At 49.7% G+C, this 27,659-nt stretch overlaps 1 protein-coding gene across 3 annotated transcripts in view; it reads left to right on the top strand.

Moving 5' to 3' along the window:
• The window catches only part of TBCD (tubulin folding cofactor D), a 175,074-nt gene that overhangs the window by 134,381 nt on the left and 13,034 nt on the right, over window positions 1–27,659 (top strand). For all 3 annotated transcript variants that reach the window (XM_064270429.1, XM_064270430.1, XM_023556745.2), the window contains 12 exons: window positions 1,546–1,568; window positions 3,053–3,084; window positions 15,951–16,013; window positions 17,089–17,165; window positions 18,225–18,306; window positions 21,224–21,342; window positions 21,970–22,061; window positions 22,713–22,853; window positions 23,336–23,419; window positions 23,561–23,719; window positions 23,799–23,937; window positions 27,537–27,658. In XM_064270429.1, the coding sequence (XP_064126499.1) occupies window positions 1,546–1,568; window positions 3,053–3,084; window positions 15,951–16,013; window positions 17,089–17,165; window positions 18,225–18,306; window positions 21,224–21,342; window positions 21,970–22,061; window positions 22,713–22,853; window positions 23,336–23,419; window positions 23,561–23,719; window positions 23,799–23,937; window positions 27,537–27,658 (1,133 nt within the window). The remainder of the gene's footprint in view (window positions 1–1,545; window positions 1,569–3,052; window positions 3,085–15,950; window positions 16,014–17,088; window positions 17,166–18,224; window positions 18,307–21,223; window positions 21,343–21,969; window positions 22,062–22,712; window positions 22,854–23,335; window positions 23,420–23,560; window positions 23,720–23,798; window positions 23,938–27,536; window position 27,659) is intronic.

Below are 27,659 nucleotides of genomic sequence, written 5' to 3'. Positions count from 1 at the left end.
AGCAAAGCCAGTGAGACATATGTATAGAGAGAGAGAGAGAGAAAGAGAGAGGGAGAGATTTACTTCAAGGAAATGGCTTACACAATCATGGGGACTGGCAGGCTGGAAACCTCTGTTAGCTCACGAGATTGCAGGAGCTGGCGAGCACAAAATCTGCAGGTCAGGCAGCAGGCCAAAGACTTCTGCAAACTTACGTCCTGAGATCCCGAGGTCAGGTGATGCGAAGAGAGCAAGCCCTGTCAGAATATCCATTTATATTCTGGAGGCAGACCACACTCCCAGAGACACTCTAATTTCAGCTGACTGGCTGATCACATCAGATCACATCGTGGAAGGTAATTACGTTTACAACACATCACCTCGTATCACAACCGTCACCATTACGTCATCCCGTCATATCACATTACCATCCCACCATCCCACTACCATCACCATCCCATTAGCCCATCTCATCCTTCCGTCGCATCATCCCATCATCATCATTCCACCACATCAACCAACCACGTCAATCCACCATGTCAACCTACCATGCCATCCCACCACGCCACCCCATCCTACCACATCAGTCCCCCATGCCATCCCACCACATCAATCCACCGTGTCAGCCCATCACACCATCCCACCACGTCATCGTACCACGTCAGTCCACCATATCAACCCACCATGCCATCCCACCACATCAATCCATGACGTTGACTCACCATACCATCCCACCATGCCACCCCACCATGCCATCCTGCCACGTCAATCCACCACATCATCCCATCACGCCATCCCACCATGTCAGTTCACCACTGTCACATCATCCAGCCAGTATCTGGCCAAACCAGAGAGACTCATAGCTGAGCCAAGTTGACACATAAAATCAACCATGACATGCTGCATAGACTTGATGTGAGTTTAATGGAGCTAAACATTCTATAAAATTTGGTACGTTATGGTATTATGGTATTGTGAATTGCTTCTACGTACTTCTGAATAAAAAGCATGATCACAGCCCCCATTGGCTGCGTTGGTGTTCTGCCTAAGCGGCCAGGTAGGAGACTGGTAGGAATCATGCCCTGGTCAGGTGGCAGGTCCCATCTGGCTCTTCTCACAGGCTGTGTGGCCCTCCCTGCCCCTCTCGCACCTTGTGTTTACATCTGTGTGAGGGAAGTGTGATGCTCTCCCTGCCAGTCCCAGCCAGGGCTGTTGACATGGCCACATGAACTCATGGACTCACACATGTGGAGAGCTCACCACTGCGCCAGACAGGTCTGCCCTCAGGGCCTCTGGTCAGCCCTCCAGGCTGGCCCTGTTCTCTTGTTCTCGTTTTGGTACTTACTGATGGTATGTGGGAGCCCTGGTGGCATAGTGGTTAAGAGCTATGGCTGCAAACTAAAACGCTGGCAGTTGAAATCCACCAGCTGTTCCTTGGAAACCCTGTGGGGCAGTTCTGCTCTGTCCTATAGGGTTGCTATGAGTCAGAATCAACTCAGTGTCATATTTTGTTATTTAAAAAATAAAAATTATTCAAATAACTGACTGTCTATTATTTATTTTTAGCTCTATGATCATCAGTTATACAGGTAAGCTTTACAAAACTGATGTTCTTGTGTTTTGTGTCTTACTGACAAAAAAAAAATGTAGTCAGTACAAGGTGGACTAGTCTGTTAATCCTTGTGAGTAGCTGTGTGATATGGCTTGTCTCTGAGCCATCCTGACAGTTGCTTTCCTGCATTTATCTCAGTAGGCATCAGTCAGTTCCATACTCAGATGACGTGAAAGGTCTGAGTTGGTGTCTTAAGCTTTATTGAGTTCTGTCGACATACATGATAAGGTTTGCTCATTTCGAGTGTACAGGTTGATGAGTTCTGTTGTCTGCCTACAGTTGTGTAGCCTTTGCCACAGCCCCCATATTGGAGCTCTCCTGTCACCCTCGAGTTCCCCTCTGCTTTTTGATCTGCATCCCTGATGACCATGATGCCGACTACCCTTTCTTGTGCTGATTGGCCCTTCCTCTGTCCTCTTTGGCGAGGCACCTGTTCAGGTCTTCTGCCTGCTTAACAGCATCATGCTGTCTGTCTCCTTACTGAGCCACCGTCCTTTATGCACTCGACGTGAGCCCTTTGTCCACACGTGATGTGTGGTTTCCTCTCAGTCTGTGCCTTCCTCTTCACTGAGCTTAGTGCCTTTAGTGTAACTTGTGGGGAGTGGCCCTCACTGTTCTCTTTCACTTCTGGCATTTTTAGATTTTACAACCCTCCGGTTTGACTGAAAGCCCCAGTGCTGCCCACAGGCTTCCCTGGCCCTCTCCATCCAGGGGCTCATTCCTGTTTGGGATGCCCTCCCTATGCTGGCCTGGAGACACTTGGTGGGCCCTCCTCTCAAGGCTGCAGCCTGCACTCTGCTGTCAAGGTTGCAAACCCTTGCTTCGTGGTTCTCCCTAGCATTCGGGTGTCCAGGGCATGGTTATTTTTATCCTTTTAGCAGCTATGACCCCTCCTGTCCTAGCTTCTGACCTCGGCACACGTGCAAGCAAGGCATCGGAGCAGACGGGAGCGGCGCTCCTGTGGCTCTGCACGTGGTCTGCTTGGACAGTGGCATCTTTCTGGTCTGCACGTGGTCTTTTCGGACAGTGGCAGCTTTCTGGTCTGCACGTGGTCTGCTTGGACAGTGGCGCTCCTGTGGCTCTGCACATGGTCTGCTTGGACATTGACATCTTTCTGGTGCTTGGATTAGTCTGGTCTTTAAAACATGACAGCGTCGGGCAGAATTGGCTCTATGTGATAATGTGATGCGGTTAATGCCAGTGAAGTTATCGTGACCAGTGAAAACTGGAAATCAGAGCAATCCCAGTTATGAGCAGGAAGGATCAGGAAAATGGTTATATCACTTTTTTTTACATTTCTTTTCACAAAAAGCAGTTCATACCTTTAGTAGTAAATTCAGTTAACCAACATTTTAATAGTTTTTGGAGCTGGAGGTCACATGTTGCTTGATGAGGCTATTTTGTCTTGTTTTGTGTAAGAAGACGGTCTAACCCTGAATGTTTTTATTAATTTTTTTATAGGGGTCTAGGAGGAGAACTCATGAGACAAGCAGGTAGGTCTGGTAGACGGAGGCTGCAAATTATGGGATTAAATCCTTTATTTCAAATATCAAGGAAGGAAAAAAACATTGAAGGCATTTACTTCGTTTTTTTGACCCTTTTAAAGCTTCCTGGGAATGTGTCCTTTTGCAGAACAAATCCTGTGATTTTCTCCAGAGTTAGGCTGAGCGTATGCCTGGCTGGAGCATTTTAACCCCACCCTGTGCTTCGCTCCTGTTTCTTTAAACTCCAAGTCTCTGACTTTCCCTTCTTGTGTGTTTTGACCTGTTTTAGCGGCCACAGGGCTGGCTTGCTGGTGGGCCCGGCAGGGTGGGATGCAGCTCAGGCTTTCTAGCACTCTGTTTTCCTCGTCGACACGATGTTTAAATTAAGTGTAATTTAATTCTAACTTCTCAGATTATGTGTGTTAGGAGGGAGCCCAAATGATGTTAGCATAGCACATTTCTAGACTTTTGAAGCTGGTCCAGCTAACCAACGTGAAGACCCAGTACCCACGCACTGGTCTGGTACCATCTATCAAGTGTCCAGGGTCCCTGGGTGGGACAAACAGTTTGCACTTGACTACTAACTGAGAGTTTGGCAGTTCAAACCCATTCAGCAGTGCCATGGAAGGAAGGCCTGGCAACCTACGTCCATAAAGATTGTTGTTACTGGTTGTCATGGAGTCAATTCTGACTCACGGTGACCCCACGTGTTACAGAATAGAACTGCTCCATAGGGTTTTCTTGGCTGTAATCTTAACAGAAGCAGATTGCCAGACCTTTCTTCTGCAGTACAACATGGGTTCAAGTCTCCAACCTTTAGGTTAGTAGTGGAGTTAGTAGACCGTTTGCACCGTCCAGGGACCTTCCCATAAAGATTACAGCCAGGGAAACCGTACGAGCAGTTCTCCTCTAACGCATGGGGTTGCCATGAGTCGAGAATTGGCCTGATGGCAACAGGTTTGTTTTTTTAGTTTTTATCAGATGCCCAGGAGTCCCTGGGTGGTGTAGATGGCTAAGCGTTTGACTACCAGATGAAAGGTTGGAGGCTCAAAGCCACCCAGAGGTGCCTCAGAAGAAAGGCCTGGTGATCTTCTTCGAAAATGCAGCCACTGTGAAAACCCTGTGGAGCACAGATCTGTTCTGACACATGAGGCTGCCATGAGCCAGGTCAGCTCGACAGCAGCTGGTTGGTTTATCAGGTGCCCTCCCTCAGCCTGGCCACAGCTGGGAGGCGGGTGAGGGTGGAGGCAGGTGGGCGAGGTGTGGCTCCTTGGAGAGACCCTTGCCCCTGAATCGGGTTACCATGGAGTGCCGGGGCCAGGGCCACAGGAGGTGTTGGTCTGTTGGGGTATGGGAGACCACCAGGGATAGGTCAGCCACGTGGCACCCTTTTGCTGCAATTCCTTCGGTACTTACGGAGGAGGGCGGCACTAGACCCTAGTGTGTAATGTCCACATCTCCTACCCCTACGCGGGGTGCCTTGCCAATGCAGTGGTGTCTTGCAGGGATGGCCCTTTGACACAGCAAGTGTCAGCGGAGTGTCCTTACGTATTTGGCAAACGTAGTTGGAAAATAAGCTCTAGACGTGTGAACTGGTTTCTGTCAGCTGGCACATGGGACGGCGAACATGCCAGTTCTGCAGCCGACACCTTTGGTCATGGTCAGCTTTCTGAATGTGGACGTGGTCAGTGCCTGCAAAGGCCTGAGTGCAGGCTGCAGGGTGGTTCCTCGCCAAATGGCTGATGCTGGGCCATGTTTGTGGACGTTCTCCAGGCTGGGGGCTAGGGGGATGTGGCTCAGGGTGAGCTGATGCTGGGCTGTGTTTGTGGACGGTCTCCGTGCTGGGGGCTTGGGGGACATGGCTCGGGGAGGGTGGGCTGATGCTGGCCTGTGTTTGTGAACCATCTCCAGGCTGGAGGCTTGGGGGATGTGGCTTGGGGAGGGTGGGCAGCTGCCCCAGGGTGGGTGGACTGGCCCTTGCTTTCTGAAATGAAAAAAACATTCCTAATTCCTGCAGCTACTGAGGACAGCTGCTGATGTTTTGGGGTTCCTTCAGGCTAATTTGTCTTACACATTTAGGTTTCTGACATCAAGATTTTGTTTTCTTTTTTACTCAGTGTATTATTAATCGCTTTCCATGCCAATTAGATCAGCTTCTTTTGCTTTTTATTGGCTAATGGAATGCCGTTATTTAGATGTGTTGAAATTTATTGAACCAGTTTTTATTGTGGATCCTGTAGGTGTTTCCAGCCTGCATTCCAATCAGAATTGTGATGAAGTTAAAGCAAAAACAAAAGCGTTTGGGTGGGAGTGACTGGCAGAAAGAGTGTGTGTCTCTTCAGGGGCACTGCTGTTGGGCTGGCCTCCGTGGAGCCCTGCATGTTCCCCCAGTGGTGGTGTGTGGTGGCCGCTTCTTTCCCTGCAACACAGGCACTTGAGATGTGTGGGTTTGCCACTGTGACAGGGACCAGGAGTAGGACTGTGCTCCTTTTTTTCTCTGTTGAGGCTGTAAGGACTCAGGCAAGGTGGCCTTTCCCAGCATCCTTGTTTGTCTGCTGCACCCAATACTCCTGCCAATGGCTGTGAATTACAGACCTGCTTTGTTTGGTTCAAGATTAAACCCACCTAGCTGCTATTTGGGTTTTTGGTACTTTCATGCACCTCAGATTATTGGGTGTTTTTCCCTGAAAGGTAGCTGTGGTTTGTGGTCTGTTGGGGGGCTATCACAAGATAGTCTCTGTCCCCCTACCACCTGCCCCACTCTGCCCTCTGCTGTCTCTCTGGCCTGTGGGCTTACAGTTCTGCTCATCAGTAGACCCCCAGCCCTGGGCCAGTAGAGGAAGGAGGGGAAAGAAGGGAGCCCAGGATGGTTATGTACCCTCTGCCCCCCGGCAGGGTAGACTCCCCGCCCCATGTTGCTCTCTTGGCAGGTGGCCCCTTCCCCACACCCCTCTCCGTCTCTCCATCTTGCTCTCTCCTCCAGGCCCTGGGCAGTTGCAGGCACCCCTGCTGCAGTCCAAAGGAGACCCTGTGACCTCAGTGGCCTCCCTGCATCCACCACCTTCGGTGAGTTCTTCTGCCGTGAGTGGCAAGATGGAGAACGCATAAACATCAATATCCTAGGCATGAGTGAGCTGAAATGAGCTGGTACTGACTGTTTTGAATCTGACAATCATATGGTCTACTGTGGCAGGAATGACAACTTGAAGAGGAATGTTGCATTCACTGTCAGAAAAGAACATTTCAAGATTTATCCTGAAGTACAGCGCTGCCAGTGATAGGATAATATCCACATGCTTGCAAGGAAGACCAGTTAATCCAACCATTATTCAAAATTACGTGCCAACCACTAATGCCAAATATGAAGAAATTGAAGATTTTTACCAACTTCTGTAGTCAGAAATTGATTGAACATGCAATCAGGATGCCTTGGTAATTACTGGTGATTGGAATGTTTAAGTTGGAAACAAAGAAGAAGGATTGGTAGTTGGAAAATACAGCCTCGGTGATGGAAACGATGCTGGAGATCGCATGATGGAATTTTGCAAGACCAATGACTTCTTCATTGCAAATAACCTTTTTTCACCAACATAAATGGTGACTGTACACATGGACCTCACTAGATGGAATACACAGGAGTCAAATCGGCTATGTCTGTGGAAAGAGATGATGGAAAAGCTCAATATCAGTCAGAACGAGGCCAGAGGCCAACTGGATCAGACCATCAGTTACTCACGTGCAAGTTCTAGTTGAAACTGAAGAAAATTAGAAGTTGATGAGAGCCAAAGTATGACCTTGAGTATATCCCACCTGAATTTAGAGACCATCTCAAGAATAGATTTGATGCGTTGAACACTAATGACGGAAGACTGGATGAGTTGTGGAATGACATCAAGGACATCATACGTGAAGAAAGCAAGAGGTCATTAAAAGGAAGGAGAGAAAGGAAAGAAATGAATGTCAGAAGGGACTCTGAAACTTGCTCCTGAATGTTGAGTAGCTAAAGCGAAAGGAAGAAACGAAGTCAAAGAGCTGAACGGAAGATTTTAAAGTGTGGCTGAAGAAGACAAAATAAAGTATTATAATGACATGTGCAAAGACCTGGAGATAGAAAACCAAAAGGGAAGAACACGCTCAGCATTTCTTAAGCTGAAAGAAGTGAAGAAAAGATTCAAGCCTTGAGTTGCAATATTGAAGGATTCTACGGGGAACATATTAAATGACACAGGAAGCATCAAGAGAAGATGGAAGGAATACACAGAGTCACTGTGCCAAAAAGAATTTGTCAGTGTTCAACCATTTTAGGAGGTAACGTGATCAGGAACTGATGGCACTGAAGGAAGAAGTCCAAGCTGCACTGAAGGAGACAAGACTGAAAGCTCTTTGAACGTGAGAACTCAAGTAGATTCATGGGCTGCATGTGGGTGAAAATACCATTGTAAAGTGCCAGTGATCATCTTCTGATTCAATCAGAACTCTTGTGTGCCTCTGTACCCATTGGTAATACAGATATGTCAATTAAATGCTGTCATCAAGAAGGTCACATATGCTCCAGAGAGGCACCTAGTCAAGCTGCAGGTTTCTTTGGGAGGTCCTTTCACATCACCTGGCAGCGATTGCTCAAGACTTAGGAGTCTTCCCCACCCTTTTGTTCACATATCGGATAACAGGTTGGCATTGACTACAAATCTTCACACAAGTTTGTATGTGCCATAGGAGAATAAGGTTGATAGTGTTGTGAATATCCTCAGTTTAGCCCTTATCAGATCAGTTTATTTAAAGTTGCTTCATGGAGCAGAGCTGCACCTCTTTGCCCAGTTGTGAGGGGGCAGGGCTTCCTCTTCATCTCTTTCTTAGACTCCTTTTGCTGATCATGAAGACTTGCATTTCTAAGGGTAGGGTCTGAAACTTCACTGCTTAGAATTATTAGGTCAGAAGTCTGCAGAGCTCAGCTTTACTAGGAGAGCTGGAGGAAGGAGCATTATTGGCTAGGATGGGCTGGGTTATACTATTAAAACAATCCCACAATTTCAGTGCCTTACAAAAACCACGTTTTTTACCTGCTCACTCCACAATGCATCACGGCTTGGCTGGAGTGAAGGGGCACTGCCATTCCCCATGTATCAGCCAGAGGGTGGGGACACTGCGATCCCACATTGTCCTCACTGAGGACCCCAATGCCAGAGGCTCTGCTCCCTGCAGTCTGGCTGGGAGTGGGAGGAGAGTGGCAGACTGGCATTTCATGCTTCCACCAAAAGTGATCTCAGCTCACATTTCATTGACCAAGGAGAGTCATGTGACCACACCCAATATTAAAAGTCCAAGAAAGTCTACTCTTCCATGTGCCACAAGAGGGGTGGGGGAGCCACAAGTATTGGGGAGCACCACTGAAGTCTGCCACGGGTGTGAGGAAGATTATTGTTATTTATTAACCAGGGTAAAAGAAGCCTTAGCATTTTCCTTATGCGCAGATTATTTATTTACTGACGGGACATGAGATTTAGCTCTCCCACCAGGATACCCCTTTCTCAACACATATACCACCTCTCCCTCATCCTCTAACCCCTTGCTGCAGCTCTCCCTTAACCCCTAACCCAACCCTCCACCTCTCCCTCATCCTATAAGTGAACCCTCCACCTCACCCTCATTCTATAACCCATCCCTCCACCGCTCCCTCATCCCCTACCCCATTTCTGCACCTCTCCCTCATCCCCTAACCCATCCCTCCACCTCTCCCTCATCGCCTACCCCATTTCTGCACCTCTCCCTCATCCCCTAACCCACTGCTCCACCTCTCCCTCATCACCTAACCCATCCCTCCACCTCACCATCCCCTAACCCATCCCTCTACCTCTCCCTCATCCCTAACCCATCCCTCTACCTCTCCCTCATCCCCTAACCCACTGCTCCACCTCTCCCTCATCACCTAACCCATCCCTCTACCTCTCCCTCATCCCTAACCCATCCCTCCACCTCTCCCTCATCCCTTAACCCATTGCTCCACCTCTCCCTCATCCCCTAACCGAACCCTCCACCTTTCCCTCATCCCCTAACTCATTGCTCCACCTCTCCCTCATCACCTAACCCATCCCTCCGCCTCTCCCTCATCCTCTAATCCATCCCTCCATCTCTCCCTCATTCCATAACCCATTTCTCCACCTCTCCCTCATCCTATAACCTAAACCTCCACCTATCCCTCATCCCCTAACCCACTGCTCCACCTCTCCCTCATCACCTAACCCATCCCTCCACCTCACCATCCCCAACCCATCCCTCCACCTCTCCCTCATCCCCTAACCCACTGCTCCACTTCTCCCTCATCACCTAACCCATCCCTCCACCTCACCATCCTCTAACCCATCCCTCTACCTCTCCCTCATCCCTAACCCATCCCTCCACCTCTCCCTCATCCTGTAACCAATCTCTCCACCTCTCCCTCATCCCCTGACCGAACCCTCCACCTTTCCCTCATCCCCTAACCCATTGCTCCACGTCTCCCTCATCACCTAACCCATCCCTCTGCCTCTCCCTCATCACCTAACACATCCTTCCACCTCTCCCTCATCCTGTTAACCCACCCCTCCACCTCTCCCTCATCCCTAACCCATCCCTCCACTTCTCCCTCATCCTATAACCTATCCCTCTTCTTCTCCATCCTCTCTCTAACCCATCCCTCCAGTTCTCCCTCATCCCCTAACCCATCGCGCCACTTCTCCCTCATCCCCTAACCCATCACTCCGCCTCCCCCTCGTCCGCTAACCCATCCCTCCAGCTCTCCCTCATCCGCTACACCATCCCTCTACCTCTCACTCATCCTCCAACCCATCCGTCCACCTCTCCCTCATCCCCTAACCCAACCCTCCACCTCTCCTTCATCCCTTAACCAACCCTCCACCTCTACCTCATCCCCTAATCCAACCCTCCACCTCTCCCTCATCCCCTAACCCAACCCACCACCTCTCCCTCATCCTCTAACCCATCCCTCTCCCTCTCCCTCATCCCCTAACCCAACCCTCCACCTCTCCCTCATCCCCTAACCCAACCCTCCACCTCTCCCTCATCCCCTAACCCAACCCTCCACCTCTCCCTCATCCCCTAACCCAACCCTCCACCTCTCCCTCATCCCCTAACCCAACTCTCCATCTCTCCCTCATCCTATAGCCGGTTGCCTCACCTGTTTCTCATCCTTTAACCCATTGTTCGCTCTCTTATGCATCCTGTTATCATGTCTTTTAATTTTACATGTATTTTAAACCACATAAGACATTGCTGTTGTTTTCTGTAGTAAGAATTCATTTAGATTTACTCACATTTTACCTTTTTTTCTTTTATTTCTCTCTGCATTTCTGGTCTTCCAAGGAGGTTTTCTTTCTTTTTTTTTTTTTTTTTTACTGAAGAACACTTTTTAATATTTTCTGTAGTATATGTCTGAAATAAATACTGGTGATAAATTATCTGATGTGCTTATCTGAAAATGTCTTTTTTTGCCCTCATTCGAGAAGGGCATTTTTGCTGGGCATTGAACTTCAGGTTGATATTTATTTATTGGTTTATTTCACTTTAAACATAACATTTTGCTGTCTTCAGGAATTTTTTTCTTTTTTAATGAGAAGTTATCTGCTGGTCTACTTATTACTGTATTGAAAGTAATCTGTTAATTCTGTGGCTTCTTTTAAGATTTTGTGTTTATCTTTGTTTTTCAGAAATTTTACCATGATATACCTGAGTGACTTTTCTTTGTATTTATCTTGCTTGGGATTCTGGGGTTTGTAGTCCTTCTGTAGTCTGTAGTTTGATTTTTTTTTCCTCTGTTTTGGAAAAATTCTGAGCCATTATCTTTTCAAATATTGCTCTTCTCCAGTTTTTTTTTTATCTCCTCTACTTCTGTGACTCCACTTATCCATAAGTTAGACCCCCTCACTTTATTCTTTTTCTCGTACCTGTTCTTCTGTTTTTTCCATCATTCCTGTCTCTGTGCATCAGTTTGGATTTTTTCTTCGACCCATCTTCCATGTCACTAATTCTCTCTTCAGCTGTGTCTTATCTGCTATTAAACCCATGAATTGAATTCTTAATGCCAAAGTTTTTATCTTTCCCATCAGAATTTCTGTATGTTTATTTTTTTAAATAGTTTTTTTAATAGTTCTCCTATCTTTGTCATGGTTTGGAGTCATTTCTTACACCTCCTTGAACATATGAAGCACATTTTAAAATCTAGTAATACCATTATCTAGAGCTTCTGTGGGTTCTGTTTCTAAAATCCTGGACCCTCTATATGAAAAATTATAGAAATACTTTGAGGTCTAGAATTGTTTTCATCTTTCTCCAGAGGGGCCTTATGTTTGCTTCTGGTGGGAGGCTAGGGGTGCTAGCAATCTGGGATCACTTCATCCAGTTTCAGGATTTGAGAGGATTGAATGGATGGCATCAGCCAGCTGAGCTACATTTTATACTTATTTCTAGGGTTTGGCCCTTTGGATTCAAAATCCATTGTGAGGGGTTTACTAGTTCTCCCTTGATATCCTTGAGCTCCAGTTTTCGTCCCAGTATTCCTTAAAAGCTCTTATCGTCTTGGACTTCTGAAGTACCTTTTCTGAGATAACCTGCTGCTCATTGGGGAAAACAGCTCACCTCTGTCACTTCCCTCTCTTGCTTCCAGTCTTCTCCAAGACTGGAACTTTCAAGAAAGTTCTCCAGTGACTTTAAGCAGATGTTCGTTTTTAATTTTGCCCAGCTTTAAAAAGAAAAATGGTGTCTTAGCTTCAGGGTTGTTCTGAATTGCCTAGTCTGTTACTTTAAAAAAAGAAGAAAAAAACCTGGTATATTGAATAATTATAGACTTAACAGGAAGCTGTAAAATTATAGAATCCTGTGTCTTTCACCCGGTGGTGACATCTTACATTGGTGCCACACCATTAACTATACTTCAGACATTCAGTTTTAACCAGTTTTCACATGCGTGCGTGTCTGTGTGTTCGTGTGTGCAGTTCTATGCCATGTGAAGATCTGTATTATTACCACCACAGTCAAGATACAGAACTGTCCAGTCCTCATCACCATACTCACCTCCTCCATCCCTGTCCCCTGGAAACCATTGCTGTCTCCATCTCTAATTTCTGCCATTTCAAGGATGTTACAGAAGTGGAATCATATGGTACGTAACCCTCTGAGGTGGATTTTTTCATCCAGGTTGTCCGTGTATACAGCCTTTTTTTGTTTCGTTGTCTGGTTGTACCAGACTTTGATGATTCACCCATTAAAGGACATTTGGGCTCTTTCTAGCTTTTTGTTTTTATGAATGAGACTGCCAAGAACATTTGTGCATAAGTTTTTGTGTGAACATAGCTTTTCATTCTCTGGGATAAAGGCGCAAGAGTTCAACTGAGTCATATTACAAGCGCATGCTTAGTAAGACCCTGCCATGCGATTTCCAGAGTGGCTGCACCACTTAACATTCCCACACGTGACGTGTATGAGACACATCTGTCCACATCCTCGCAGGCATTTGGTGTTATCAGTGCTTTTTATTCTTGCCATTTTAACAGACTGTGCTGATGTACTGTTTTCCTAATGGTCAGTGATGTTGAACGTCTTGTCATGTGCTTTTTTTCTGTTTTGTTTTTAACTTAAAAAATGCATTTAAAATTCATATCCAGGCCAAATCTCTTAAGAAAATTATTCCTAAAAATAGCAACAACTTGCATTTTCCAGTCATTAAAGCATAACATACACTATTCAAGACAGAATGGTAGTTTCTTAGAAGCACACAGATGAATCAGTGGAATAGAAATTCAGAAATAGATTCCAGTGTAATAATATGGATGGGAATTTGATCCATGGCAAAGAAGGTGTTTCCATTCTTAGTGAGGGCAGTTTATTCAATGAGTGATGACGTCACAGATGGCCATGTGGGGAGATAAGGCTCTTCCTGCACCTCATGCATATCCAAAGCTAAATTAATTTTTTTGGTTTGTTTTTATTATTGTGCTTTAGATGAAGGCTTACAGAGCACACTAGCTTCTCACTAAATGGTCCATACACTGTTCTGTGACGTTGGTTACCAACCCCACGACACGTCAACACTGTCCCCTCTCGACCTCAGGCTCCCTATTACCAGCTTTCGTATCCTCTCCTGCCTTCCAGTCCTTGCCCCTGGGCTGGTGTGCCCCTTTACCAAAGGTAAATTTCTGATTAATTAAAATTTAGTATAAAAATACAGTCATAAAAATCTCCAAAGGAATGTTAGGAGACACTTATGGATAATGTAGTTTCCTAAAATAACTTCTTCATTTGGGAATTTTCAAATCTATACAAAAGAAAAGAGAAACAGAATACTGAACCCCATGTACCCAGCCCCTGGCTTCAACAAGCGTCCATATTTGCCATTCTTATCTGTTCCCTTCAGCGTACCCTTTCCCATCTCCAGAGTAGTTTAAAGAAGGTCTCAAATAGCCTGTCGTCATAATACCTCATTGGCTAGTGGTAACTAGTAAGGACCTTTTTTCCGGTGGCACGTAACCACCTTACGGTGTTAACAATAGTTCCATCAGCTAGAAACATACAAAAAGTGGTTATGTTTGTATAAATATTTAAAACTTTTTTATGGACGATTATATTCCATATAGAGCCCTGGTGGTGCAATGATTGAGCACTTGGCTGTTAACCAAAAAGTCAGCAGTTTGAACCCACCAGCTGCTCTGTGGGAGAAAAGATCTGGCAGTCTGCTGCCATAAAGATTACAGCCTGGTAAACCCTATGGAGCACATCTGCTCTGTCCAATAGGATCGTTGTGAGTTGGAATTGACTGCATACAACAGCAGCAACATATACCGTGTACGGAGCCCCTGGGTGGTGCAAAAAGTTAAGCACTCAAGTATCAACTGAAAGGTTGGTGGTTTGAACCCACCAAGAGGCACCTTGGAAGGCAGGCCTGGTGATCTGCTTCCGAAAGGTCACAGCCTTGAAAACCCTACGGAGCAGTTCTCCTCTGCCCCCACGGGGCTGCTGTGAGTCAGAATTGACTCCGCAGCAGCCAGCAACATACCAAATACAAAGTCAGCAGACAAAATACAGATTCAGAGAAAATCCTGTACTGCAGCTGAAAGATTAAAACATCAGTAGCTGTAATATACAGAGACTTCTTAAGACTGCCAATAAAAAAGTAAGTAGTCTACTGAAAAAGCAGCAAAGAAGATACACGGGTGTTTCACAGAAGAGCAAACCCAGATAGCCTGTAAATTGATGAAAATGTGCCTAAGTCTCCTTGTAGTCAGGGAAATGTAAACCTGCTTAACGATGAGAGAATACTTTTTATCTTCCAAATTGGCTACAGTTCAAGCCTAATAACCCCTGGTGTGGACAGAGACAGGTACGGGCTCTCCCAGTGGAACGTGAACTGTTGTAGCCTTTTTAGATTGCCATCTGGCAGTATCTGTTGCTACTGAAGTGCACATGGCCCCCTCTCTAGCAGGCCAGCTTTTAGAGACCTTGACCACAGTGTGCAGGACAGATGGACATACTGCACTGACAGGCAGATAGACAGTCTGTGTCTGCAAGGGTGTCTGCTGCCACCTTGTTTGCAGTGACAGGGAAATACTGGCCAACCTGTTTTACACCCACACTGTGGACCATGACACACGTATTGAAGAATGCACATGGCCTCCACCAGCTGTGGTGAGGAGAGCAGGCCCCAGAGAGGTGTCCCCTGTGTCTGGGTTGTTGCCTGTGCCCTGGACACTGTGGCTAGGCAGGGCCATGTTTCTGGTCATGGATGGTGTGGGCCGTGAGCTGTGAGAAGTGGCAGGGTCACCTCAGGACGAGCATCAGCATTCGGGCCGGACTCGGAGCTGCTTCTCACGTGGCCACACTTGTGAGGACGCTGCTCTGTTGCTTGGAGCCCTGGTGTCAGCTGATGCACGACAGGCATACTTGTAAGCTAGAAGGCGCCTTCATGTTGTGAGCGCTGAGATACCAAATTTGCTCGTTCCTGTAGCTTAACCTGTGACTATGGAAAAGAAAGTACGGACGTCCGGCTGCCATGTGTGCACACAGGAAGAAGGCGTGTCTGAAACTAGTGTGGGCACTGCGACGGGGAGGGAGGTCGCTGGAGTGTGTGCAGAAAAATGGTTGTAATCGTGGGCATGGGCTGCCCTCCCATCCTCCTTACTGAGGAGGGGCATCTCCTGTTAGACTCCCCACCTCGGACGGTTGGTCCTTTACTTATATACCCTTCCTCTGTGAGGCCGCCAAACTGAAACTAAGGCTCACCCAGCTCTCAGTGTTGACTCTTGTATTTGACTCCACGGTTCCCGTTGTTTTCCGTGGGCCGCTTTGGCCCTCATAACCCCTGCCTGTAGAAGTGGTAACCCTTCCTTATTTAACAAACAGACACCACAAGATCCGCAGACGGTGAGGAATTTGCCAGAACCTTGAGCATCACAGCTAGTGCAGGTGCCGTCCTCAGGATAACCCGGGCCTGCACCACTGCTTGGCCCCTCAAAGCACCCAGTGTGGGGTCACCTTGCACTGGGGCTGGACATCCGTGCCCCCAGGGATGCACGGTGGGGTGAAGGAGATCTGCAGCCACCGTGTGGAGTTCTCGCTCCACAGGCCAGCTTCTCAGAACACGCACTTTTCATCATCTGGGAGACCTTGGACCTTCCTCTGTAATTGAGTGAGGTGTGGGGTGCCTCCCCAAGTGGCTCAGCGCAGGAGACACCTGCCCCACCGAGTGTCTCGGGACAGACTGAGGTGTCAGGCAGGAGGGACGGCTCTGGCAGTGTGGGGCTCTGCTTCCTGGCACATGACTCAGAACGTGGGGTCAGGGTGCCAAGGTGGGCACTTTGGAAAATAACACTGTTTATCTTTTTCCCTAGTGTGTGTTTTAATAGAAAACCTGTCACTTTCCAAAATGCCTTTTAAAGGTGACATCATAATTGGTAAGTGCTTTTTTTTTTTTTAAATGATACACATTGTAACATTTTGTTCTTTCAAATTAGATGTAAAAATGAATCTGTTAGGGTGGATGATAAAGATTATAGTTTATAAAGTTTTGTGGTATTAGAATACCTTGTTTTGAAATCATTATAGTAAACGTGTCCAAGTAATGAGCCCTCCTGTCCCAGAAGGGAACATCCCCCACCTCCTGGAGGTCACATTCTCTCCTTAGAGCTCCCAGATGCGGTGCTGCCTGTCACTGCTGCCCCTGAGCTCAGCTGTCCCCACGCTGACTGTGGATGCAGGCAGTGCAGACACCTCCCCAGGGTAGCTGTCACTGTGGGCTGTGTGGTGGAGGCAGGCGGTGCAGACACCACCCTAGGATAGCCGTCACCGTGGGCTGTGATGGATGCAGGCGGTGCAGACACCTCCCCAGGGTAACCGTTATTGAGGGCTGTGTGGCAGCCCTGGTGAGAATGTGCTCCGTGGTCCTTGTCCTTGAGGGAGCTGTTGGGGGTCTTGAGGGTTCCCCGACATGGGCCTGGAGCCCTTTCCCATGTCCCTGTGGGGCCTGGTCAGAGAGGTCAGCGGGGCGGGGTCCCCTACAGCAAGCTCGTCAGGCTGACTCTACTTCAGCTTTGCAGCTTCATAAATCACGCGACTCCTTTCTTGTTACAGATAGACTTAGTGTTTGTTACCAAGTGATGGCTCTAACTGAGCTGGATGTTGGGTTTTTGTTGGTGACTCAAGGGATGACGCTTTGAGGAGAGATGTAGGAAAAGGCCACTTGGAGCTCGCAGGTTTGATAAAAGAACAAACGTTTTCTGAATTAAATGTTTCAAATTATTGACGGTACTGAATGCTAGTATTTCACATGTTAACAGTTTTAACATTTCAACTGTCAAGAGGCTTTTTCCCTTTAAATCAAGGGGCCATTAGACATGTGTGCAACCTGGAAAATGTCTACTTGAGCTTTTCCCAGGATTCATCTCAAAGGTTGCCACCAGCTTTAAGAGAGGGTAGATGTGTTTGTTGGGTCCTCACCCCGGTGCGGTGGTCTCCCTGTGTCTCCCACAGATGGCTGGCAGTGGCTGATCAATGACACGCTCCGGAGTCTCCACCTGGTCTCCAGTCACTGTAGACAGCAGGTCAAGGTGAGGGGCCAGGCCTCCGCAGGGTCGTGTCACGGCACATCGAGAGTGACGCCAGTTATTCCTTGTAGAGCTTGTTCTGGAGGACTGTGTGTACTGGGCATCCCTTTTATGCATCAACATGACGACTGACAAATGCCACAATTATGTTTGGGATTCTCAGTGACATTGTCTACCTCAGTTATCATCGGAAATCTGTGGTGGCCTTTGGTGACCAGAATATTTAGTATTTTCATTACTGTTTCTGGCTTTATTAACCCACTTCAGCCCTTTTCCTCTGCACTGACAGTGGGCTGCAGAATTCTAGGTTGGAGACGTGCATGATGCCCACTGTGCAGGTGAGCAAGCCTCGTCCCCATTTCCTGCTGGAGGTTGTGCAGCCGTCTTCTCGCTCACGGGGATGTGGGGGTGCCGCTTCGTCCCTCCCCGGGGGCTAAAGTGGACTTGGACCCAGCAGAAATAAAACGCTCACCCGTGACTAGGTTGTTTGCCGTGCTCATGGACATAGACTGGGTTTTGACCTTGAGGGTGAAGAAGCAGAAGCGTGTGCCGGCGTCCTCCGTCGTTTTCTAGCGGCTCATGTGTCTTGCCGTCTCACTGGGTCAAACCGTCTGTGCAGTCCACATACACTTTCACTGGTGGAGTCTGAGCGGCTCGTCCTCAGTGCCTCACGATGAGTCCTGATGGCTGCTTCTCCAGTTCGTGAGGGTGACATCTCATTTGTCCCTGAGCACTGCCTGTGCCCACACCTCCGGCCTCCCCTGTGGACATAAGGACTGTGCGGCCCACCGCCCTGGAGGCCAGCCATGGGTATGGTGGGAGGTGACAAATGGTGCTGTCAGGACTAATGCCCAGAAGCGCCTCCCCCGGTGCTCCCCCGGCCCTACACAGGGACATAGAGGCCCGTGCTGCAGACAGCAGAGCCCTGAGATACAAGAGCTAGACGTGTCTGTTCAGTTTTTAACTTCCCTGATGTGCTCACAGTTAAGATTGCTGGGGCTTCTGTGGCGTTCCGAAGGGGGACAAAGCTCTGTGGCACTCATGACCCTGTCTCTGTTTTAGGAGGCAGCTGTCTCGGCATTGGCTGCACTCTGCAGCGAGTACTACCTGAAGGAGCCAGGCGAGGCAGACCCCGCTGTGGTGGGTGAGTAAGAGGAAAGGGGATTCCCCTGCCTGGCTCCTATAATGTGGTGGCTCTAGCTTATACTGGGAAGCCCCTGAAGGATAATGGCCTGTGGCGCCATGTCCACATGGAAAGGGCCAGGAGGGATCAACGTGCCAGCCCAGCCCTCTGCGGGGTCACCACATCAGCCTGGGAATAGTGGCAGTCACATGTAGTCCAAGTGCAGCTTGTTCTTGGAGCGTGTCCCCCCACTAAATACAGAAGGCCATTGCACTACACCACAGAGCTTTTGGGGGCTAGCTCTCTTGGTAGGAGAGATGGTGGCTCACCCCTAGCATGTCTCCCACTGGCCCAGCATGTAGTGAGTGGAGCTTGTGCACTGTGCTTTCTGTGCCACCTCTGACCCCCAGACCACCAGCTTTGACGGGGGATTGACCAGGTCCCTTCCTTTAGGGGTGGGGAGAAGCACACAAAGAATTTAAATAAGAGGCACAGGTGCAGTGCTGGCGCCTGGCCCAGTCTGGAGACCGGGATGCTTTCCTGAGGAGCAGGACCCTGGAGTGAGTCTGCGGGACGAGTGACAGCTTCCAGGGAATGTGTATGGGAAGGGCCTGCTTGTGGGGGAGAGGCACCCCCTGGATGGACCTGGAGAGTTCTGTGTGGCTGCTCAAAGCATTTTTTTTCTCTCTCTGAACAAGTCTTAATGTCTCTATGGGGTCAACTGTTCCTGAAACACTGTGTGACTTTTTAAATATGTAAGACCAACTCTTATTTATGTCAGCAGTGTTTTCTTAAATTGCATTAATAATTTTTTTCTTTGAAGATTCCAGTTGTATACATATATTGGATTTCCTGTTCCTGTCTTCTGTGTCTGTCATCTTTCCAGCTCTTTAAACTTCTCTTCTTTTCCGTTTTTTTCCTCATTTTTTGGTTCACTTCCTGTAGCTCTGTTCCTGTGTGCTTTGTTCTCCTTGGTCCTTGTACTTTCACTATGGTGATGATTTTTCTTCTTTCTGAGCTGTGTCTGCTCAGTATTGTCTTGCTCCTTTGAGTTTTTATCCGCAGAGGTGATTGCTTCATTAATTTTTATATTTTATGGCAAAATATATCTTCAGAGTGTTCAGATGCACTCTGGCAACATTATTCTGGTAAGTGTTTGTCATGTGTCAATACATTTTGTTTTTTTACCTCTTTACAGAAAGTAGTATTCTGTGTAGCCACTGGACCACCTCATTACAGATGATTGCATCAGTTGGCTTTTCCTGGACCGATGATCTAGTTCATGAGTCTTTTTTTTTTTATATAAAAAATTCTTCATATTCATATATTATGTTGGCCTATAGCATTCCTTTATGTCATATAGAACATATACTGTAAATTACTTAAAAAATGTATGAAACACTATTATAAGTAATACCAACCCAAACCCCCCAAAAACCAAACCTGTTGCCATCAAGTCTATTTCAACTTACAGGGACCCTACAGGACACAGCAGAGTGCCCCATAGTGTTTCCTAGGAACAGCTGGTGGATTCAAACTGCTGGCCTCTTGGTTAGCAGCCAGGCTCTTAACCACTTCACCACCAGGGCTCCATTTTACATAATAAGTACAGAAAATTTTTGTGTAATAATCTGTCTTCTTTATGTGATTTTTATAAAAACGAGGAAATATCCCATAATTATGATCTTCTGACAAACTTTTAATAAAATGCTATATCCCTTTATCACAGGCAATTTTATTTAAGGAGACAGTAACATTATTTTGTATTTAGTCTCTCTTGAAAACTTGGGATGATATGGTCGTGTTTTGCTTTTTGCCTGAGAAGACAGTAAGAACCACGTCACTGAGAATATAAAAAAACACTGTTCTAAAATTAACCTTTGATATGTTTAAACCCAAGTTGTTAAGATCACAGGTGTCTCTTTTCACATGGGTATGGAAGCGAATTATTTTAAGTTCCACTGTCATTTCAGTGTCTCTATAAATTGAATTTTAGTGTCATTTTTGAGCGTATTCATGTACACATATTACAAAAGTCACACTTTGTTGAGATTAAAAACAGTGAAAAAGACCTCTTTGGGTTGTAGCAAACAGCACACATGGATGGTGTCCAGCCCCCTTCCCCTGCTAGGAGGGGTGCTTTTCAAGCACAGTGTGATTATGCTGCTTCCCTCTTGACAATCCTTTCTCTGCCCTCGTGGCTCACGTGGTGGCATTCCACACCTTGGTGGTACACGTCCCGCCCTGAGCCATGCACCCTGACCTTGTTTCCCGTGTCTCCCCCTCAGCCTCTGTTCCCAGTACCGATGGCCTTCACACCTAAGTGCATCGTCTGTTTTCACACCTTCATACCTTTGCTCACCCTGTTGCTACTGCTTTTCTCTCCCTTTCTGCTGATGAACTGCCATCCCCTGCTGAGGCCTGACTCAACACAGGAGTGCTTGGATGGAGCCCTCCTCCCCTTGAGGCGGGCCTCGAACCTCTTCTGTGCTCCCTGTCTCTGCACTGGGCGGCTTGCACGGTGGCCCCACCAGATCTGTTCATGGCGTGCTGGAGCCCTAGGTGTGCGCTTGGCCACACCTGCTCTCAGTCCTTGATGGAATGCCCTCCTTACGAGGAAGATGTCGTTTCCACAATAAGCGTTTATATGCTTAGTGAAACAAAGGGGAAACTGTGAGCATATCTACCACTTTCATAACCCTCTTGGATAGATTTTCCAAAAAATGAAATCATGGAGGTAGAATTGCTTATGAGAACATTAGGACTACCTTACAAGAGTTCTCTCTTCCATCTGATTGGGTATTCACCACCTTTAGAAGCTGCAAGTGGCTCCTCCCATCTCTACGTCAGTATATCTGCTCCCTTTCTGAAGTGTCTCTAGAGTGCCCGCCATGACTCCCAGCAACCGCCGGCTCTCTCTCCCCACTTGGTCTCGCAGATGCTCTGATGCAGCAGTACCTCACCGAGCTCCAGAGCCCTGAGGAGATGACACGCTGTGGCTTTGCGCTGGCCTTGGGGGCCCTTCCTGGCTTCCTGCTGAAGGGCAGGCTGCAGCAGGTGAGGCTGCCCACAGTGGATAGGGTTGGACTAAGCCTCCAGTAAATCCAAACACTGGTGGTTTGGGAAGGGAACTTCGAGGAAAGCACCATGTGTGAGCAGGAGAAAGAGAAGGACAAAAAGGGCAGGCGCCCAGTGTTCTCTCACCTGAAGGCAGCTTTGGCGAAGAGGGAGGTATCTGGTGTGGCTCTGCTGCTGCTTTTTTGGGGAAGCACTACTGCCTTTCTGTGTGGGGTGTCGCTTCAGCACTGTCCTCTCTAGGAGCAGAGTCTCTGTATCACCCAGAACATAGTTGAGGTGAGGCCCCCCCATGACACAGCTTTTAAAATGGAAATGTCACTTCGAGAAGCAACAGTTCACATCATTGAGAGCCAGCAGCTCCCTCCATCCGCTCCTTGCACTGCCCGGGTGGGATGGTCAGGTGGGAAGAGCAGCAGGCACACTCAAGCCCAGGCCTCCAGGAAGTGGGATGTAGACTGGGTGGGGGCTAGGCCGGCCCTACTGAGAAGGGGTCGGGTGGCACCGAGAAAGCTGTCCTCCCGCGTGCTTTGCAGCTGCATTGAGCTCCCCTGCACTAACATGGTTTATCTGCAGCTCTCAGTTGTGATGACTGTTTACTGCATCCAGGTTCTGGCAGGTCTGAGAGCCATTACCCACATCTCCCCCAAGGACGTGAGTTTTGCCGAGGCCCGGAGAGACACCTTGAGGGCCATCGCTAGGTGAGTCTTGGCGTGTGTCCTCCTAAAGTAACTGCTTCCCGAGGCCAGGACCCAGCAGCAGCATCTGCACACAGAGGGGGCGCTTGTGATCTGGCTTGTTTGTTCTACATACCGATCAGAAAGCATATGCTTGTTCTCAGAGGTGAACTTCATGACTTTATCTTCTAGATTTTTTTTTTTTCTCAGAGGATTGTCAAAGAGCATTGCAGCTCATAGAGGCTCACAGACAGCTTCATTTTGAACACTGAGCCAGTCGTGTGATTACTTCTTTACATGAGGGGTGTATATTTGCTTGAGGTGGCAAGGCTGTCCCCCGCCTGTGTGAAGTGGCCTCTGTGCTTGATCACAGATAAGCATGGTCTTGCTTTCCTCCCTCCCATCAGGAACCCAGGGTGTCCCTGTGGGGCCCACATTTGCCAGGATGGGAGGGTAGCAGGGACCAGCCACGAGCAGCTTCATCACCACCTTCAAACCGAAGGCCGAGAAGGCAATTGGGGGAGAGTTGCTCATGCTTGCCATGAGAGGGCACTGATATTGAGCCCCCCATCCTGAGCAAGTCCAACTTGAAAAGCTGTACTGTGCTGTGGTGATGGGAGACGTGGCAGGCTGACTGAGTCACGTGCTGCAGTTACTGCATGTTTTTAATTTCAGGATCTGCCTGACAGTTGGAGTGAGCGCAGAAGGCGTCCCTGATGAGGTCTTGTGTGAGGCAAACGTCCCCCAGATTTACTCCACACTACTCGACTGCATGAACGACTACACCATGGACAGCAGGGGGGACGTGGGAGCCTGGTGAGAGCCACACCCACACCGCATCCTCACCCCCAGCACAGCCCCAGGCCTCCTGTCCATTGCCCCGTCCACCCCCACCCAGCAGCGTCCAGTCCTGTTTCTGGGCAAGCCCCCAGTCAGTGTCCTTCTCCCTACTTCGTGGTCATATGTGGGCATCCCTTTGTTCTCAGCGCTTCCCAGAGGCCCGGTGCACTGGCTTCTCCCACCCGTCTCCATTCCGCTCTTTACTGGCAAAAAGCTAACTTTATAAAATACAAATATTACTGTGTCTCTCACATGTACACCCCAGTGGGCTGCTCTCCAGTTTATCCGTAAAGTTCATTTCTGACAAAGCATCCAACAAGAACATGTAGAAGTCAGAAGATCCCCAAATCATTTTTGAGAAGAGTCTAGTGTGGCAGCCCAGGAGGAAAAGGGTGTTTGGGTGAAGCCTTGGTTCAGGTAGAGTTTTCTCAGGTACCTACATCCCCTCTGCCCTGCAGGGTCCGTGAGGCTGCAATGACGAGTCTGATGGAGCTGACGCTCCTGCTGGGGAGGAGCCGGCCAGAGCTGATTGGAGCCAGCGTGTGCGTGCAGGGCCATGCGTCTATCTCCGTTCGGGGACGGGGGCCGCGGGGAGGGTCCCAGCAGGCTCGGAGCCCCTTGCGGGGCTAGGACACATTAGGTGCACCTGTAGTGACTCCCATGGGCCCTGTGCTCCTTTGCAGCTGCAAGCGAGTCCTGTGCTGCGTGGCCCAGCAGGCCAGTGAGAAGATCGACCGCATCCGCGCCCGCGCCGGTGATGTGCTCCTGACACTGCTGCACTTCGACAGCCCCCCACTCCCCCACGTGCCCCACCGAGAGGAGCTAGAGCAGATCTTCCCAAGGTGCTGCAGCTGGCGCCCCTGTTCCCGCAGGTGGTCTGGCCCCACCATGGCCGCTGCACTGACCTGCACTATCTTGCAGGTCGGACGTGGCCGCCATTAACTGGAAGGCACCCTCCCAGGTGTTCCCGCGTATCACCCAGCTCCTGGGGCTGCCAGGGTTCCGCTACCACGTGCTGCTGGGGCTGGCCGTGTCCGCCGGCGGCCTGACAGAGTCCACGGTGAGGGACAACGCCTTCCCCTACAAGGGGATGGCTTCGTCCAGAACGGGTTCAGTTAGGGCGTCTGGCATCTGTCTCCTTCGAGTGCCCACTCTCTGGACTTGCTGACCACTTCTGGCCAGGTGACTGCCCCCTGCCAGGTGTGCTCGTCTTTGCACTCCCGTGTCCTGTAAGCCCAGCCTCAGCTGCTGGATGGGTATAGCCCCACAGGCCAACTCAGCTGTCTCCGCGCCACCCTCAGGTCCCCTGTACCTTCCTGGGGAGCACTGTTTGTTCCAGGCAGCGGGACCACATGCTCCTCTTGGGCTCTGTGCCTGCCTTCTCAGCTCCATGCTCACGGTTGTGGTCTGAATCTGGACAGTCGCTCCACACGTTCCGTGGTTGGGCCGACCTCTGCTGGTGTGCTGTCACCATAGGAACGCAAGCCCTGAGCTCCGCACCTGGACTCGGCCTTTCTGCTTTCCGAGCTGCAGGCTCAGTGCACTTTCACTGTTGTGATTTTCAACATATTCGAATTTGTCCTGCTGAATTTTTCTTTGACCCTTGTTTCCTATGTTTTTTTTTTTTTTTCTTGCCATTGATTAGGTTTCTTTTTACAGGTGTTTTCCTTTTCTGTTGTTCTTTGTGCTACCCTGGCATTTACACATTCCCTTTATGATCCCAACCTTACAAAGTTGTCATTGGGAGTACCTGGCTCTCTTCTGGATGGCAGAGGAGCTGGGGCCACTGTGCCTACTACCCCTTGTCGCAGCTCTGCCCATCTCCTCACAGCCCTGTGGATACTCCGCTGTTGTCCTGCTTGTAGAGCTGGCATCTGCTGGTTTCACTCCAGCTGTGCTGTGCCTGTCTCCAAACCATCCCCCAGCAGGCTGTCCCTTCTCACGATGTTTCTTTACAGTGAGTCCCTGGCAGGCAGACACCCTACTTTCACTTACCTGTGAGGGTTTTTATCTTGAAACATTACTTTGCAGGCACAGCACTTGTCTGATGGTCACTGTGTGCTCGGGATGCATGTCCACTGCTGTCCAGCCCCACGACCACTGCTGTCACTGTTCCCACTGCCCCTCGGTGCTCTGTCTCCTGTTCACAGCTGTGAGGTCCTGACATTGCCCAGTCTCACACTGATATGTCCAGCATGAGCTTCTCTTCATCGACCCTGTTTGGGATTCAATGTTTTCCCAGCCAGCAGACTCAGGTTTTCATCACTTTGGGGAATCTGCAGCCTCCTGTCTCCACGTGTGGCCACCTCACCCCTTTGTTACCCTTCATCACTGTCACCCCACCTTTCCCAACTCACCCCTTTTCCAGCACACCCCATCGTCACATCGGGGCCCAGCTGACTCTTCACCTCCTCTTTCTGCTTCTTCAGATGTCTTCCCCACTTCACTTACTGGTATCTTCCTTCGGTTTTCTTTAATCTGGTATTTATCCTTTCCCCACATTGTCTTCGGTTTCAGTAACCGTATTTTTAATTTCTAAAAGTTCCCTTTGTTTTCACGCCAGTTTCTGATAGTTTTCCATGTGTGGTCATCCTTGTAATTGCATTTTTTTCTTTAAAAAAAAAATCAGTGGACAGTTTTCTATATTCTGGGGCCCTGGTGGCGCAGTGGTTAAGAGCTCGGATGCTAACCAAAAGGTTGGCAGCTGGAATCCACCAGGCGCTCCTTGGAAACCCTATGGGGCAGTTCTACTCCGTCCTATAGGGTCGCTATGAGTCAAAATCGACTCGACAGCAATGGGTGTGGTTTTCTGTATTCTGTGTCTTGTAATTCCAGTGTCTGCAGTCTGGGGGTGCTAAGCCTTTGCTCCCTGTTTACGTAGCTAGCGCATCATGGTTCACAACTTTGGGCTTTGGTTGTGAGATCGTAGAGCTGGCAGCCTGAGTCAGGGAGCCCTCGCTTCTACTGGCAGCTCAGGTGGGTGCCCTGGCTCCCGGCTGCCTTGGCCACCACCTCCACAAAGCCCAGGCCTAGCACCCTACAACCTTCGAGTGTTTGTTTCAGTGTCTGTGGTGGGGGTCTCTGGACCACCCCCCCACTACTTAGGGGCCCAGCTGTGCCTCACAGGCGGTTGTCACATTGTGGAGGGAGCGTCTCACAACATCTTGTCTCAATGCCCAGTGCCTCTGCCCTCATGGTCCCACGTGCAGACCCAAGATGGTGATGGCGTGGGGGTTGTTCAGCCTGTGATGGCGACCACTGTGACAGTGTGGGGCTCATTGCACCTGTGACGGTGACCACCGTGACCGTGTGGGAGTCGTTCCGCCTGTGACGGTGACCACCGTGACCGTGTGGGGGTCGTTCCGCCTGTGACGGTGACCACCGTGACCGTGTGGGGGTCGTTCAGCCTGTGACGGTGACCACCGTGACCGTGTGGGGGTCGTTCAGCCTGTGACGGTGACCACCGTGACCGTGTGGGGGTCGTTCAGCCTGTGACGGTGACCACCGTGACAGTGTGGGGGTCGTTAAGCCTGTGACGGTGACCACCGTGACCGTGTGGGGGTCGTTCAGCCTGTGACGGTGACCACCGTGACCGTGTGGGGGTCGTTCCGCCTGTGACGGTGACCACCGTGACCGTGTGGGGGTCGTTCAGCCTGTGACGGTGACCACCGTGACCGTGTGGGGGTCGTTCAGCCTGTGACGGTGACCACCGTGACCGTGTGGGGGTCGTTCAGCCTGTGACGGTGACCACCGTGACCGTGTGGGGGTCGTTCAGCCTGTGACGGTGACCACCGTGACCGTGTGGGGGTCGTTCAGCCTGTGACGGTGACCACCGTGACCGTGTGGGGGTCGTTCAGCCTGTGACGGTGACCACCGTGACCGTGTGGGGGTCGTTCAGCCTGTGACGGTGACCACCGTGACCGTGTGGGGGTCGTTCAGCCTGTGACGGTGACCACCGTGACCGTGTGGGGGTCGTTCAGCCTGTGACGGTGACCACCGTGTCCGTGTGGGGGTCGTTCAGCCTGTGACGGTGACCACCGTGACCGTGTGGGGGTCGTTAAGCTTGTGACGGTGACCACCGTGACCGTGTGGGGGTCGTTCAGCCTGTGACGGTGACCACCGTGACAGTGTGGGGGTCGTTCAGCCTGTGACGGTGACCACTGTGACAGCGTGGGGCTCACTGCACCTGTGACGGTGACCACTGTGACAGTGTGGGGGTTGTTCCACCTGTGACAGAGGCCACTGTGACAGTGTGGGGGTCGTTCCGCTTGTGACGGTGACCACCGTGACCGTGTGGGGGTCACTCCACCTGTGACGGAGACCGTTGTGATGGTGTGGGGCTCATTCCACCTGTGACAGTGACCACTGTGACGGCGTGGGGGTTGTTCCACCTGTGGTGGTGACCACTGTGACAGCGTGGGGGTCACAGCAGCAGCATGTGACAGCTCAAAGGACATTGCCACCCCTTGAGGGAAGTGTTCCCGTCTCAGATTCTTGCACTGCGGCCAGTGCTCTCGACCAGGCTGGCTGGGCATTTCTCTACGCTGCTTTCACTCCTGAAGCTGTCTTCTCAGCCCTGGAGCAGATGTTTGAGCCCTTGGGGCCAGCTGGCTGGGCGTGCGTGCGTGCGTGTGTGCTTACACAGCACATCTATTGCAGGTCAAGTACTCAGCACAGAGCCTGTGCGAGTACGTGAAGAGTGTTCAGAAAGACCCACAGGCCATGGACTGCCTCAGTGGAACCCTCCTGCAGATCTTCGAGGATAACCTTCTGAACGACAGG

Source organism: Loxodonta africana, chromosome 18, assembly GCF_030014295.1.
Source record: "Loxodonta africana isolate mLoxAfr1 chromosome 18, mLoxAfr1.hap2, whole genome shotgun sequence".
Lineage (NCBI taxonomy): Eukaryota > Metazoa > Chordata > Mammalia > Proboscidea > Elephantidae > Loxodonta > Loxodonta africana.
The sequence above is the reverse complement of the archived record's forward strand: the minus strand, read 5'-3'. Positions and strand labels throughout refer to the sequence as shown.